This window comes from Pelobates fuscus, chromosome 4 (assembly GCF_036172605.1).
Source record: "Pelobates fuscus isolate aPelFus1 chromosome 4, aPelFus1.pri, whole genome shotgun sequence".
Lineage (NCBI taxonomy): Eukaryota > Metazoa > Chordata > Amphibia > Anura > Pelobatidae > Pelobates > Pelobates fuscus.
Genome location: NC_086320.1, coordinates 281806599 through 281824172, shown reverse-complemented (window position 1 = coordinate 281824172; position 17574 = coordinate 281806599). Strand labels below are relative to the sequence as shown.

The 17574-nt window shown below is 39.9% G+C and overlaps 1 protein-coding gene across 1 annotated transcript in view; it reads right to left on the bottom strand.

The window, feature by feature from the left end:
* Window positions 1-4070: 4070 nt before the first annotated feature.
* Window positions 4071-17574, bottom strand: part of EEPD1 (endonuclease/exonuclease/phosphatase family domain containing 1) — a 124630-nt gene continuing 111126 nt past the window's right edge. Inside the window, exons 6-7 of the mRNA XM_063452150.1 lie at window positions 9622-9816; window positions 4071-4662 (exon numbers count right to left, since the gene is read on the bottom strand). Coding sequence (XP_063308220.1) covers window positions 4463-4662; window positions 9622-9816 — 395 coding nt within the window. The 3' untranslated portion in view covers window positions 4071-4462. The remainder of the gene's footprint in view (window positions 4663-9621; window positions 9817-17574) is intronic.

The following is a 17574-nucleotide window of genomic DNA, read 5'->3' as shown; positions in this document are numbered from 1 at the left end:
CAGCAAAGGAAGCAGCAGCGGGTACAATATCATCATCATCATCACACCGTACGTCCATGTGTGTAATGCTGCCTGCCTGAGACATAGACCAGATATGAGTGGCACTGTGCAATGGCAGAGGTCTGCGAGTACACGCTGTAGGCCTGACACACCCGCTTGAAGACAACTAACTGCTATTCAATCTATAACAGTGAAAAAAGTTTTTTCTTTGTAAAGGCACGCTATAGAGACACCAGATATGAGTGGCAATGTGCAATGGCAGAGGTCTGCAGAGTACACGCTGTAGGCCTGACACACCCGCTTGAAGACAACTAACTGCTATTAAATCTATAAGAGTGAAAAAAGTTTTTTCTTTGTAAAGGCACGCTATAGAGACACCAGATATGAGTGGCAATGTGCACTTGCAGAGGTTGGCAGAGTACACGCTATAGGCCTGACACACCCGCTTGAAGACAAGTAACTGCTATTCAATCTATAACAGTGAAAAAGGTTTTTTTGTTTTTAAATGTCAAGATTAAGCTATTGTGACACCAGATATGAGTGGAAACTGGCAAAGTACACTGGCAGAGGTCTGCAGAGCACACGCTGAAGGCCTGACACACCCGCTTTAAGGACACTGACTGCTATTAGCTTACACAGGAAAACTTTTTTGCTTTGTAAAAGCACGCTACAGAGACACCAGATATGAGTGGCAACTGTCAAAGTACACTGGCAGGGGTCTGCAGGGCACACGCTGAAGGCCTGAAACACCCACTTTAAGGACACTGACTGCTATTAGCTTACACTGGAAAACTTTTTTTCTTTGTAAATGCACACTATAGACACACCAGATATGTGTGGTGGCACTGACTGGGCAAATGGGCACAGTATCCACTGTGAGCCTGACACAGAAGCTGGCAGGAAACTAACTGCTATTCAATCTATTACAGTGAAAAAAAACATTTCTTTTTAAATGTCAAGCATAAGCTATTGTGAAAACAGATATGAGTGGTGGCACTGGGCAAATGGGCACAGTATCCACTGAGCCTGACACAGAAGCTGGCAGACAACTAACTGCTATTCAATGTATTACAGTGAAAAAAATTTTTTTCTTTTTAAATGTCAAGCTTAAGCTATTGTGACACCAGTGAGTGAGTGGTGGCACTGGGCAAATGGGCACAGTATGCACTGTGAGCCTGACACAGAAGCTGGCAGGCAGGCAACTGCAATTACATTACACTGAAAAAAAAAAAAGCAGACTGATGTTCTAGCCCTAAAAAGGGCTTTTTGGGGTGCTGTTCTTACAGCAGAGATCAGATGAGTCCTTCAGGACTGTAGTGGACACTGAATACCCTAGCCTAGCTATCAATTTCCCTATCTAATCAGCAGCAGCTATACTTTCCCTCCTCTCACTAAGCATGCAGCTTCAGAATGAATCTAAAATGGATGCTGGGAGGGAGGTGGGAGGGTGTGGAAGGGAGGGTCTGCTGCTAATTTGCTGGAATGTGTCTGCTGACCGTGAGGCACAGGGTCAAAGTTTGCTCAATGATGACGAATAGGGGGTGGATCGAACCGCCCAGGTGTTCGCCCGCGGCGGCGAACGCGAACACGCTATGTTTGCCGGGAACTATTCGCCAGCGAACAGTTCGGTACATCACTAGCCAGAAATGATGTATGTTTCTTTAGTTAACATAATTATTCGCATGGATAGTACAAGTTTGTATGAGTATTTCTTTTGCTTCTAAAGATACAGAGGATTAACATAAAACAGCCATTTAATAATTAATTTTTTACTGCAAATTGTATTTATTATTGCTCTTAAGCTATTCTGAAAATCCCATTTAATGGTTATGCCATCCGTGTTGTGTGACCTCCAAAGTAATAAATCAGATTGCAAGTGAAAAGCTCTGCAGTACAATACTGATCAGAAGTAATCTCAAATCATAATGTCACCTAGAAAGCAGAACCATACAACTGGTGTTATGTAATGGAGCAGCAATGTCCCAAAATATGAAGGTATCAGCAAGAATATTAAATAGCAATGTAGTAAGATTAATGAACGTTTTGAACTTCGCCTCATAACTCATCTGTAATGGTAAATTTTCAGGCTGGACAAAAGTGGTAAGTGGTGTCCCTCAAGGTTCTGTTTTGTGACCGCTTATATTCAACATATTTATAAATGATCTTGCAATAGGCATTGAAAGCCATGTTTTAGTGTTTGCAAAACTTTGTAAAGTAATAAAATGTGAGCAGGATGGGGGCGGTGCTTCAGGAGAACCTGGGTACGCTGACACGCCGCATTAAGGCCACAGAAGAGGATATTCAAGACCTCAGAATCCAACAAGACTCAAATAAGCAACCTCAGCTCTACCTGCGAACACCTTAATGCCAGAATTGGGCAGCTAGAGGACAGTGCTCGGCTACGCAATTTGAAGGTACGGGCGATTCCAGACACTATTGGCAGGCTCAGCTGCCGCAATTTAATCGGAGGATATTCTCCACCGCCTTAACGCATAAACAGGCAAAGGGACTCCTACTTGAAGGGCTATTTTGCTTACCGGGTTGGCCAAACCCCAAGACCCAGACACCAAGAGATGTCATCCTGTGCTTTTGGCCATGCAGCGACAAAGAGGTATTCCTAAAAGCCACTAGAGATCCAGCACCATACATATTTGAGGAGCACTCTCTAACCTTTTTACAGGATCGACCGACCTTGCAGTGGCGGGCAACGCTGAGAGAAGTGACATCCCAACTGCAAGCAGCATACATCTCCTACAAATGGAAGGCAGGAGATTCAGGCTTAGGTCCTTATTGGAAGCAGATACCTTCAAGCGCTCCCTGGGACTTACGGCTAATACAGCCACTAACAACCCGGTCAGGCCCCCTGACTAATGGGATATAGCAAATGTATCGGTCTTCACCCCATCGGGCTCCTCATTTTCTGGCTGATATAATTTCTAATTAGTGGGGTAATAGCTGCTTGATCCAAGGAGATATCTGACTGCCATTTTGGGGTCAAGACGGATTTTCTTCCTGCAAAATTGGAAGCGTTTCAGACTGGGTTTTTGCCTTCTTTTGGATCAACAGCAAAAACATATGTGAGGAAGGCTGATCTTAATGCACGCAAGTCTCTTTTCAGCTATGTAACTATGTAACTGCAAGAAGCTTTAGTGAGTTAAAGTGGTCCTGGTGCCTGGAGTCTGCATGTGTAGTTACAAAACTCTGCACACATGCAGATTAACACAACTTCTGCCAGAGGTGTAACTCCACCTCCGGCAGCATTATTGTGGTGCAGTTAGCCTGCCCAGAACAAGAGTTACAGGTAGCTAATATTAAACCTGAGCAAATTTGGTGTCTGATGCCAGCATGATGGTTTCAGACAGCCAATGGAGGCACACCCACTTCCATGCTGCCAATCTCAGCCTGCCCATTCTGACCTCCATCTGACGACCATGGAGGAAAATTGAAACAGAGGCAACTATTGAACTATTTATTTATTTATGTTTTTCTTTGGACAAATAGGAAGGGTAATTATGACCAAAAACAGTGTTTTCCTAGAACACTCCTTTTTATTGGAGTAACCATTTAAGCATAATTGCGGAGTTTTGTTAATGGATTAATTGGATTATTCTATATATAGCATTTATATTACCAAGCATTGTTTTATGTTATTGTTATCCAATATATTTTTAGACTTTAATAAGATTAATAAAATGTTTAGTAGGTTTATTATCTATATGTGACAAGATTGTATTTTTTGCGCTTCTTGAATATTTCTATTGTTTTTTTCTTTACAAAGAAAGTGTAGGGATACTTTCTCTTAAAGGAACAGCATCTCAAATACCTCTCTCACACTAGTTACTGACACGCCCTGTATTAAGTGAATTTCACGCTTTCCTAAAACATAATATTCTGTATTACTATTTATTCCTTCACTGGGAGTATTTGTTTGCGCTGTTTATACGTTTGCCAGAGAAGTTCTCATTCTCTAGATATCTATTATTTTGTTAATGGATTGTGCAAAAAGGAGTAATGTATCAGACAACTGCACAGACGAAAAAGCATCTAAAAAAACTCTTCACAATCTTCACGTAATTTCATTAATTTATTTGAGAAAAAATTGCTGACAGTGTTAAAGGTCTCATTTTTACAGTCTTAGATTATTGCATTGCTTGACAAGAATCAGTTAAAAATAAAAGGAAAAAAAAATGGTTTCACAGAAATTTTTAAGTATTTTCCTTTTCTCATATATGTTCTATATCAATGTTTTATATATTGTCCATGTCCGCAACATTCCACACAAAGGTGAGATGGAAAGTTAGACAGTGGCTGATATAACACATTTCATTATATATAATATCCATTTACAGCATGAGATGTGGCAGGGTACTTGGAACAAAAAATTAGTATTTAAAGTATGCAAAGCGTAAAGTTTTGGGTTCAGGATTCACAGTCAAAAAAAGGGAAAAAATCCCTTGAGTTTTCATCTTTCGTGCTTTGTATTTGTATCATTCCTTTCTACTGTAACTCCATTGGCCTTGGGATTGACCTCTTTCCTATTGCAGTCTTTGTCAATGTAGAATTCGGCTAGTACAGGGCAGTGCTCCGAAGCCACTCCACCCCAGGACCAGTTATCTGGGATCCACGGATTAGTGAGGCCTTCTCTTACAACTAAAGATATACCTGCAATCAAAACAGAAAGAGTTAGATGTGGGAATCCCACCATTTAAAGGTCAATGTTTACATACATGCTGATCTCGCATGTATGTATTTATGCATCTATCTATCTATTTGTTTTTGGAAGAATCACAATTAGGAAGAATATCGGCACTTTCAGTCATTCGTCTGAATTCCGAACATATGAACGGCACATTGAAAGAATGGAATAATGATGACCGAAATTCTTCCATGTACAATTAATTTATTAGTTCATATTTATAAATTCAATAATTGGTACCCTTATTTAACCCCTTAAGGACACAGCTTCAGAAGCTTGTCTTTCACTTAATGACACAAGCATTTTTTGCTGTTTGCGTTCAACTGCAATTTGCATTTTACTAATTTATTGCACCGACGCATATTATATACCGTTTTTTAAAGGACAGAAAGGGCTTTAATTTGATGTAACATATATTTACATAAATGCTTATTTATTATTAAAAAAAATACAGAAAAATGCAAAAAAAAATGAAAAATCTTGATTTTTTTTTACAGTTTTTGCAATAATAATGTGTGCACAATTAGTGCAGGTTGCGGAAAGTAATTAAAAATAAATTCATTTAGTTGCTCTGATTTACAGAATATATAATGTGTCTGGGATTTAAAGTTTTTTTTGGTAGTTACAGGTCACAAAGCACAAGGAGTAAAATAAACTTTTAATGTGGAGCGATTTTAGAATTTGGTATGTTTGTCTTGTAAGCTTAATTGCCATAAAAGAAAACAAAATTGCCACACAAAAGTATATATTTATATAAAGTAGACACCACAAGCTATTTACCTAAGGTTGTTTTGACACTTTCTACGTAGCCATTTTACCGCCAACCTCTGCTAAATATTGGAGTAAAATTGTGTTTTTTTGGGGTTTTCGCACACAAACTTATAACAAAGAACTTCTCATGTGTATTTTGTAAAGTTGGTGTGTGCTATTCCTGTACAAAGTTTTATTATGTGTTCAGTTACTTCTGCTGAGTACAACGGTACCCCCATTGTATGTCGTTGGCACTATTTTGTGAAGCTACAGTGCCATATAGGAGACCTGTCCTTTTCAGTATTCACAGTAGAATTCTGAGAGACGGATTTAATGAGCCTATGCTTCCATTTGGGGTATTATAACAGTTTGACTGTTCAAAAAAACCCCACAAAGGCCTACCATTTGTAAAAGTAGACACTCCAGGGTATCTCATAAGGTGCATATTGTGCCTTAACATGCCCCCATTTTTTTACCATTACATGCCAAAGTATGTGGTAAAAAAAAATGTTGTGCATTTTTTACATACGGATTGCATTTTTGCTGGGTATTTTGTATATTTCATATGCGCCACTAAGTTCAAACCCCCCAAATTATGCTCAGCTAAGTCTTCTGAGTAAAAAGACATCCCGAATGAATGTCTTTGGCACTATTTTGTGAAGCTACAGTGCCATATTGGAGCCCAAGTCATATCAGCTTTTACAGAACTTTGAATTTTGACGCTGGGCCTATGTGCAATTTCCAAGGATCTTCGCAGGTTTTAAATTCAAACTACCCCACAAAGGCCTACCATTTCTAAAAGTAGACACCCCAGGGTATTTCAAAAGGCATATTTTGAACCTTGGCGTGGGATAATTTTTCTGCTAGCTTGTACCAGGTGTAGTGGTAATAAGCGTTTTTTCTGCCTTTTTGACACACAAAGTGAGTTTGCACAGTATATTTTGCAAACCTTATGTGTACCACCACTCTATAATACTTTATATGTTGCTCAGCTATGTCGGCTGAGTACAAAAATACCCCCGTATGTACCTTTGCCAGGTATATGTGGACATCGGAGGGGCACATTTGGGACACAGCCATTCCATTTTAATTTTTACACTGTGCCCATGTCCCATTTTAGAGTATTTTACCAGGTTATATAATCCAAATACCCCATAAAGCCATACCATTTCTTAAAGAAGACATCCCAGGGTATTTCAAAAGGCATATTTTGAACCTTAGCGTGGGATCATTTTTCCGCTAGCTTGTACCAGGTGTAGTGGTAATGAGCGTTATTAAATGTATTTTTTTACTTTTTAAAACTTTTTTTACTTTTTAAAACTATTTTTTAAACTTTTGTTTTGCTTATTAATTTTTTTTAAGTTTCCTAAACTTTCATAAAACTTTTTTTTACAGATTTAACATTTTTCTAAGCTTTTTCTTTTACCGTTAACCCCTAACTAGCAGTAAGCAGCACTAACAGTAAATTCCCCATTTTCCCATAACTCCCACCAACCCCAGCTAGCAAAATATTTAATTGTACAATATTTAAATTAGTTAATTAAATAAATTTAACCCCTGAGGGCTAAAAAATAAATAAAAGTTCATCGTCAGGGGTTAAAAAAAAATTAGATCACAGTATAATACTGTGATCTGTATTTTGATCACTGTAGGCAGTGATAGACTGGCAGGGAAGGGGTTAATTTTTATTTGGACTGGGTAAAGGGTTTATTTATTTTTAATTTTTAACTTAAACGTTATTAAAACTTTTTTTTAACTTTTTTTTTAACTTTTTAAAGCTTATTTTAAAACTTTTTTTAACGTTAATCCCTAGTTAGCCTAACACTAAATCCCCCAATTCCCCATTAACTTCCACCCTCCCCAGCTAGCTAAATTTATAATTGTAAAATATTTAAATTAATTAATAAAATAAATTTAACCCCTGAGGGTTAAAAAAAAAAAGAATTAACCCTCAGGGGTTAAAAAAAAATCAGATCATATTAAAATGTAATCCCTGCCAATTGATCACTGTAGTCAGTGATCAATTGGCAGGGAAGGGGTTAATTTTTTTATTAAAATGGGTAAAGGGGGGTGGGATTTTAATTTTACTTTTTTTTTTTTACAGCAGGGGGCAGGATCATCACTGATCCGTCTCCCTGCACTTCACACTGAACCCGGAAGTGCAGGGAGGCGGAGGTAAGTATACAGAGCACATGTGCTCGCTCTGACATGCTGTCAGAGTGGGCACATAAGCTGGGACAGCCCGATCCGGTGCTCCCGGTCTGCCTCTAATGCAGAAGCAGACCGGAGCACCATTAACCCCGCGATATGGGGTTAATTGTACCGCGTGACGGACGAGGTCCGTCACCCGTGATTAAGGGTATCCCCTGGATGACGGACCTTGTCCGTCACCTGTCCTTAAGGGGTTAAGGGAACCAAATTAGGGAGCTGCTGTGTTAAGTAGATAGATTCCTAATGTGGTATCCTTAAAGGTATTCTACAGTGCTAGGAAAACAAAGTTGTTTTCCTGGCACTAGAGTCTCCTACAGTGCCCCTCTCCCTCATGCCCCCTCCCTCACCCCCCGCGGCAGCGCTGAATGGGGTTAAAACCTCTTCAGTCACCTACCTGAATCCAGCGCCGATGTCTCTCGACACTGGGTCAGGTTCCGCCCACGCTCTACCGGACCAAAGGTCTGTTTCACACCAGAAAGCCCTCTATTCTGGTAGACAGCCACTAGAGGTGGAGTTAATCTCAGAAACTAGAATAATTACCACTGTAGTGTTAAGATACATGGAACAGTGCACCCAGACCACTTTAATGCGCTGATATGGTTTGGGTGCCTACAGTGTCCCTTTAAATTTTACATAAGAATACCAAATTAGGGAGCTATCTACTAAACTGATCCATAATTTGGTACTCTTAAAGGGACACTATATGAACCAAAATAACTTTAGTCTAATTAAGCAGTTTTAGAGTATAGATTCTGCCCCTGCAGTCTCACTGCTCAATTCTCCGCCATTTATGAGATAAATAACTTTGTTTATGCAGCCCTAGTCACACCTCCCTGCATTTGACTTACACAGCCTTCCTATACACTTCTTGTAAAGAGAGATCTAATGCTTAAATTTCCCTTATTGCACAGTCTGTTTAATTTAGTATTGCATATCTCATGTGTTAATAGTCACCTAGACCATACAGTAGTCTCCTCTGTGTGATTAAAGTTCAATTTACAGAGCAGGAGATAAAAACTTTTAAAGTAAGCTAACATCTGATTGAAAATGAAACCTTTTTTCATGCAGATTGTGGCAGTCACAGCCAGGTGAGGTGTGACTGTGGCTGCATAAACATAAGCAAAAGTGATTTAACTCCTAAATGGCAGAGAACTGAGCAGTGAGATTTCAGATGCATGATCTACACACCCAAACTGCTTATCTAAGCTAAAGTTGTTTGGGTGCCTATAGTGTCTCTTTAAATATGGCAATCCCACATATGGGTACCAATTACATTTATGAGGTTATCTACATATACATATATAGCACTGGGTGTCTTAGTTGTGCTTTGAGAGTGCTTAAGGATTGCCACTGCATTTATTAGAGGAAGAAGCATAATCATGCCATCTTCTCCTTTTCAGGTTATCAGTCCTTCAACCAGACGCAAATTGGGCTGAGAGGTATTCTACAATCTTTTCTTCCCATTTCCCTTTTTTTTTCTTCAAGGGGGACCAAACCTATTTAAAATTTGGTTATTTAGGGTCTTGGTGAGCCAAATGCAAATGTTATAGCCCAGGCACTAATAATTTGCAGCAATCTTGGCATTCACTGTGTTACTTAGAGAGCGGCAGGCCCATTGCCAGAGACATAATCATTACCCAAGTTAACTTGAAGCACACGTCTCCCTATAGCAGTGTTTCCCAACCCAGTCCTCAAGGCACACCTACCAGTCCAGGATTTAAGGATTACCCAGTTTTGTCTAAGGTGTTTTTAGAAAAAAATGAAAAAACACCTTAGACAAAACTGGGTAATCCTTAAATCCTGGACTGGTAGGTGTGCCTTGAGGACTGGGTTGGGAAACACTGCCCTATAGCACCCAACTGAACTTTATAGTAAAACATTTCTGGAAGTAGTTATTATGCACAGCAAATGTATCCCAAACACATTACACCAATACTACCATTACATTGTAACAAGATCCTTACCTGTGAAAACTTTTCTTAAGCTCTTACTGACCCAGATGTTGTCGAGGGACTTGTTCCCCTGCGGGTTACTTGTGCTGATGTTGGTGAAGGTGCTTGCTGGAAGTAGGTTTTGAAACTTCTCTTTACGCAGCGAATCAAAGTCACCGACATCTGGGGGGAGGCTAAAACCTCCTAAAATGATCACATCCTTCTCCACTAGAAAACAAACAAGAACATTTAAATAACGTATTATCTATTGGAAAACAATATGGTGGGTTCGAGATTAAGATATAAGCTAAGTGCTTACCACAGACATTTACATGTAAGTGACATCTTAGAGCTAAAACGTAGAGCTTCAGATGGCATTCTCACACAGACTTTGATTGTTCTCTACAAATATTCTTGGATCCTTTTTTTTTGTTATCTTATCCTACTTCAACAAGAATGGTATTCCATGTATCTACACCCGGGCGTGTTATGTGTGCCTCTCATAACATATATTTTTATTAGTAATATAACCGATAGCTCTTGGGTGCAGCAAGACAAAACAAACCTTTTAATTCCACCAGCAATGCCAGATCATTAGTAAATAAATCATAATTCAGTTACTTGGAGCATATTTTTAATAAATGACAGGATGAAATGGCTAAGCTATATATTTCAAAGCTCAAAATTATAAGCAGACAAACGAGGCTGCATTTATTTGTTATTTAATGGGCTTACGCAGGGGGCTTTACACAGTACTTGATTAATTGTTTACTAAATATGCACTGCATTTTAATAATACCATATGTTAGCCCTAATGTTATTATCGCTAAACCTCTATTTCTTTGTGTGATTTATGTTTTTAGTAGATTTCAACAAGTATGAACCATGATGATATTCTCTTGGGAAACATGTACAATGAAATAAAAACACTGTGATAGGTAAAATACTCGATACCGTCTTTGCAGAAGTTAGATTTTATATATATATATATATATATATATATATATATATATATATCCTGATGACAGCCCCAAAAGGGGACTGAAACGTTGATCCACTTTTTAATTAATTTTCAATAAAGTATGATATTTTAATCCTGGAAAGACTGTGAGTGCAAGCTATCTTCCTGATACTTTCGTATTTACAGACCCTGGCTTATAGCATCCGGCACTAAATTTATTTATATAGCCTGAGTGCAAGGGAAGAGAGAGAGAGACAGATATACCGTATTTCATATGTAGGTGTTTATACCCTGAATATAGTAGCCAGTTCTAATGGCATGCTTTTGAAATGAAGACATCTGAATGGTGCAATGGTTCACAACGGTATGTTTGAAATGTCAGCTTTGACCTGGCAATGCATTTCTTTCAACGCAGCATCAGTTAACAGCCATTTAATTGGTTAGGACTGCATACTGTGCACTGCGACTACATGTGGATGGTACTAGCTTGACTATCTCTAGGAGTTTAGGTTTTGGCGAGGGGATAAAATGATTTAAAGGGTATCATGGTACTTTCTACACTCATAGTACTGTGGACTACAGCTATTCTCATTGTTAGGGTGGAAGATTTTGAATTACTGTGGAGTTAGAAATTACCGGTAAATGGTTTCTCCAGACCTTAAAGCACTTTAGCTTGCTGAAGTGCTTTATTTGTGAAAAGTGTGTCCTTTTTTTTTCATTTTACAAAAAGTGCAGGTTTTAATAGAAGAAAAAATAACCTTGTCAGAACCCCCTGGCTGTTAATCAGACAAGTGATCCGGTTACTTCCTGGTTTGGTTAGTTAAGTGGAGCTAAATTCAAGAGTCAAGAGAATCTACCTTGCAAAGACTTCTGAGCTGTATTGGGCAGTCTGTGATTGGACAGACACATAAAGTCTAGGAGTGGTTAAAAGGGGAGGGCTTGCAAAAACTGCAGACAAGAGAACTGCAGCTTTTGTAAACTATTTTAAAATATACCCCCAATAAAAAAAAAAAAAAGCATAATTAAATTTACATGTATTATTTGGGGTGTATCAACTAAACAGTGATGTTTTTATTTGAACAGTGGAGTGTACCATTAAGGCTAGGATTTATGGAAGTTACAGTAAATGATTAGAGCAAGGCTTGGAGTTAAGGGAGCACTATTGCGTTAGGTATACAAATATGTATTCCTAACGCTATAGAGCCCTAGACACCGGCAAATAAAGGGTTAATGAACAATTTCTTTGCTTTCCTTAATCCAGTGCTGGGCTCCCTCGGCACTGGTGACCTCTCCTCCATCAACGTCAGCTCCCAAGTGGAGCCAAATGCGCATGCGCGAGCAGAGGCGCACACATTCAAACCTGCCCATAGGAAAGCATTACTCAATGCTTTCCTATGGGGATCTTTTTTGACACTGGACTCCGTGATAACATCCAGCGTCAAATAAGTGCAATTTACTCCGTGTAAATCGCGGAAGTGGCCTCTAGTGGCTGTCAGGGAGAGATTCATTTAAATTGTGCCATCACTTTGTGAGTGTTCCTACTTCATTTTTTTTTATATTTTGTATGTATTCAAGTTTGCACTCTGTTTCTCTTTTTCATGTGAGTTTGATCCTTAACTCTACGTTTTGGTAACTATAACCACCTCATATTTTGTGATTGTGGCACCATGTACTGTATTTCCTTCTTGTGTTGTACAGTTTGCTTGCAGAGGCTGGATTAACCCCGCAGTGTAAACATAGCAGCTTCTCTGAAACTGCTACGTTTTCAGCTGCAGGTTTAGAACTAGGGGGACCTGGCACCCAGACCACTTCATTGAGCTGAAGTGGTCTGGGTGCCTATAGTGGACCTTTAAAGAAATTAAGGAGTTTTCATATTCATTTCTTGCACTCCAGATACTGAAAATTACAACTGTTATCAAGGTAGCACTGCTGAGAATAATGGTAGTTGCATTCCACAGTATCTGGAGCACACTATGTTTACTATGATTAAGAATTAGAGATTCACTTCACATGTGGTGGAATGCAAATTATTTTATTCTAAGCCATACTTTTATGGTGTGCACACCATAGACAGGGGTAGAGTGAGCTATATTTGCACACGTAATACAGTATAATGGGACAGTATCAGGAGTATCAAAGACTATAGATAATACTTTGCCTCTAATGTGACCAAAATACCAAATAACTTCTCATTAACGTAGCTAGGGCATACATGGTTGGACATTGCATTCAGGGGATGTAGCTGAAACCAAGTGATAAAACAGACAAAACAATCCATGGAAACAAGGACATGTTTATAATTTGAAACTATGACTTCTACAAACTCAGTTATGGTACATACAGTGAGATCGATACACTCAGAGGATGAAGGAGAATATAAATACCGTATTTTTCCATGTATAAGACTATGTTGTTTTTTTGATAGTTTTTTTTTTTTGTCTAAAATTGGGGGTCGTCTAATACACGGAATGTCACAGCAGGGGTTAAAAAACACCAAAAAAAAACCACTTGTGCGCGTGTGTGTGTGTGGCTGTCTGCCTCTGTGTGTTTGGCTGTCTGCCTGTGTGTTTGTGTGTGGCTGTCTGTGTGTGACTGTCTGCCTGTGTGTGTGTGTGTGTGTGACTGCCTATGTGTGACTGACTGGGCAGACTAGATGGGCCGAATGGTTCTTATCTGCCGTCACATTCTATGTCTGTGTGTGTGTGTGTTTGTGTGTGGCTGTCTGTGTGTGACTGCCTGCGTGTGTTTTTGTGTGTGTGTGTGTATGGCTGTCTGCCTGTGTGTGTGTGTGTGTGTGACAGGGTGTGTGGGAAGGGGGAAGGAGGGGGGAGAAGGAGTGGGGGAGGGGGGGACAAGATGGGGTGGCGCTGTGAAGATTTTTCGCAACAGGGCGCCCAAAGGCCTAAGGCCGGCCCTGTCTATGGTGGTAGGATAGACACACCGAGTATGGGAAACTGACTATTTTTCTGTGATCCCCCTTCCCCACAAAAAAACTAACTTTCAGCAGGTATTAGTGATGAAATAAACAAGTGATGAAATTAACAATTAACTGGTCACGGGAAAGAGTTAGATGGAGATGTCAATTTTGCTTCGAAGGTGAATAAGCCTATTAATCTGTCAAACTTGAATAACTGAAATGGCCGTTATGCAAAATTCACAGACATAAAGCATTATTTATTAGGAAAGCAACTAAAATCTTTGAAAGAACTTCCAAAGTTTTTATACAAGAAACACATTTTTTGTTGATACATTTTCCTTGTATCACTCACATCAGTAATTATTATTGTGCCTATTGCAGCAGACGTATGTAGAACTCTGGTGCTACCATTTTCACAAGACACCTTGTGCAAGCATTTTGCTGGGCACCATTTTATCATGATTTTTTTTCACACCCATGTACATTTCCAGGCAGGATGGAATATTTACATCAAATGCAAGAGCAACCTAGCCTTTGATGCATATGCAATAAAAAAACAAAACAAAAGAGGAGAGTGTTACAAAAAAACTGAACCCGCCCACCCCCCAAAAAAAGAGCAAGCTAACTTTTATTTCACTGTTAGAATGAGCCATTGGCTCCAAAGTAATATATCATCTTCCATCTTCAGATCTCTGGCTGAATGATATAAAAACCTGCATTATTATGAAGAAATAGCTCAGTGGGCTAATGCATCAGCAGAATCTGTTGTAACCCTTGGGTCGTAGGTTCAAATCCTGGCAGGGTTGACTCAGCCCTTCATCCTTTCAAGGTAGATAAAATGAGTACCATTAAATTGGGTGATAGTAACAACCCCTGGATGTTGGGCTAAGGTACCATCCCCAGGACGTACTTGGAAACCAGAGTAATCTGAATGTATATTTTATTATTTTAACTTTGTTATCATTATTATACGTTTTATTTCCACGTTTGGGAATGTAGTGCATTCCTACATGTGCTGCCAAGTTATTATCAATCCCCTTACCAAGGAAGGAAACTCCTGGGGAGGAACAGCAGGAATAGCAATACGAAGAGAAAGTCTCATTACTTGATTTCAGTATTTATATCACTTTTTTTGTAAAGTGAATGGCTGGCATGCCCCCAATTTGTAAAGGAAACAAATTTGCCAAAATGTGTAACTTGTAAGAATAGTACAAAGTTTGTATGCATTCTCTTCAAACCGACCAACAGATGGTATATAAACATAGCTGGGAACTCCCTTATATAATAATCAATGTTTCATCAGGAAGGATACTTTGAGATTTAGTTTTTTCCTGTGGAACAAACATTATTACTATTATCCAGCTCAATTGTACTTATTTCACAGTTTGCAGGGATAAAAAGCTGAGGTGATCCTGCTGGGAATGAAACACGGAACTGTAAGGTTTGAACAGTCAGTGCATTAATTAATTGACCTATCATGTCAGCTCTATAAATGTTAGTCACAATATGTCTACACATTACTGAAGGCTTCCTAACCATTTACATGACCCAGACGTCTTAACAGTATCAAGACAGATATGTGTTTTTTTTTTATTAATATTTTTATTTGGTTTTCCAAAGTGTTCACATTAACATTCTGTTCAATATAGCAAAAGATCTCAAATGACGATTTTACAGAATAACAGTCTCGCAAATAGTGTTAGTGTTTTTCTACAGTATCAAAGTTCGCATCTGACAAAGTCTTTTGTAATAAGCAATACGTATACCATTTGTCACTAGAACATATTTGTGTTAACAGTTCAACATTTGGGGTTCAAAGATAAGGTAAAATCATAGTGTATATTCGGCATCGTACTTTTTGGCGTATGTGTAGTTCATTACAATGAGGAATGTCGAGTCATCGCAGCAGTGTGTTATGGTCACCGGTATGGATTATGTTGTATCAATAGCTGTATTGTCTACCTCAGGGTGTGGTGTTTTCTGAGAACCTGAGATGTGGGATATTCGAGAGTTGGCTCTCTCGCCTTTATCATCTACGTCTGAGTGATAGTGCATGCGGTCCGGAAATGTCTGCCGCTTAGTGAGAATGGTTTCTGCTAGTATAAAAGTGTTCCATGGTGCTCAAATGTGCGTGAATTTTGTGTAATTTTCGGACTTGGCGTAAGTGATTTCCTCTATGTGTCTTACACCCTCTACCCTTTTGATCCATTCCCTAATGGACGGGGGTTCTATCTGTTTCCAATGGACTGGAATGAGTTGGTTTGCTGCCATAAGTAAGTGGGTAGCCAGGTCTATCCCTGTCCTCGCTGTTGGGGGTGGGGGTGGGCGGGAGGGTAAGAGAAAAGGGAGGTGAGTCGGAGAAAAAGGAAACTGTGTTGCCGTGATTGTCTGTACCAGTGTGTAAATTTGTTTACAGTATTTTGTAATTGTAGGGCATTGCCACCAGATGTGTGCAGAGTGTGCATCTGGTTATTGGCATCTCCAGCACGCATCTGTGGTGTCCTTATGTATTTTGTGTATTTTCGCTGGCGTGTAATGCCAGTGAGTGAGCCGTTTGTAATTACTTTCTTGTGTAATGAGATTCGTAGATATCTTGTGTACTCTAAGGAATATCTTCTGCCACTGGTCAGGTGTGATGTCTACATGGAATTCGTCTGCCCGTTTCCCGGTGAACCCTGGGGGCTCAGGGGAATGTGCTTTTTGTAGCGTTGTGTACATAGTGGAGAGTGTCTTTCACTTTAAGCTGCGTGAGATGCACAGCTGCTTGAAAGCTGTAAGGTCCCTATCTCCATCCGGTAGGAGCTTCAAACTCCTGATAAAGTGAGCTCTCTGTGTATAGTAGAGGTGTTGCATGCCTGTAGGTGATTTCTTTGAGAAGAGAGTGCTCTGAGGTACTAATTTGTGGTCTTGCACCATGTACTGGAGTCTGAGGGGCTTATCGGGGCTCAGCTGATATGGCTTACCGGAGGAACCTGCTTGTAGGAGGGGGTTGTGAGTGAGCGGATAGAGTGGGGAGGGGTATGGGGATAGATCCTGCATCCGCGTAATGTTTGTCTATACTCTGAGCGTGGTTGCAATGGTTGGGTTGTGTTTATTTCGTAGGAAAATTTGGCCCGACTTGTGCCATGGTATTGTCAGGATGGGAGTTTCAAAGAAGGATGCTTCTATTTGCACCCACTGGTGGGTCGTGCTTGCGTTAGTCCATCCATAGATCCTAGCGAGATGAATAACTTTGTGATATGTGTCTATGTAAGGGAGTCCTACACCCCCCACCGTCACAGGATTTGGTGAGGAGAGAGTTTGCCAGTCGGGGATGCGAGTACGACCATAAAAATTACGTGACCATCGCCCTAACCATGTCGAAGAATTTCTTGGGGAGTACTATGGGGATCGCAATGCATATAAAATGCGCGACAAAGCCAGCCATAACACGGTTTATGCCAAGTTTTCATATCCTTAGATATGGCTGCTATTAGTGGGGGAAAGTTCAGATCATATAATTGATTAGTCCTATTCGGTAGGTGTACACCTAAATATTTAATAGAGGTGGCGGACCAGGTGAAGTGAAAATTCTGCTGCAGTTGTGTGTCTATGTCTGATGTTGTGTGCAAGGGAAGTAACTTGCACTTTGTGAGATTGGCCCGAAAGTTGGATAACCTTCCATAGATTTCAATTTCTTCCAGGATGTGTGGTAGAATGTGGAGCGGGTCAGATACCGTAAAAAGGAGATCATCTGAAAATGCAGATATTTTTTATTTCTCCCCTTTGATTTTAAAGCCTTGGATCATCCGTTTGTCCCTAAGTCCCTGTAGGAAAGGCTCCAGGACCAGAATGAATATAAGGGGGGATAGGGGGCATCCCTGCCGCGTGCCATTTGTTATATTAACCGGTTTGGCCATTGATATGCAGTCGGGCAGTGGGCGACGAGTAGATGGCTCCCAACCAATCAAGTCACCACGGCCCAAAGCACAAGTGTTGTATCGTTTCTGTCATTAAGGACCAGTCTAACCTATCAAACGCCTATTCGGCGTCGATGGCTAACAGGGCGCTCGGCTTCGCGTTCGTGCATGCCCAATGCATTAGGTTTATTTTTTGGTGGTATTGTTCT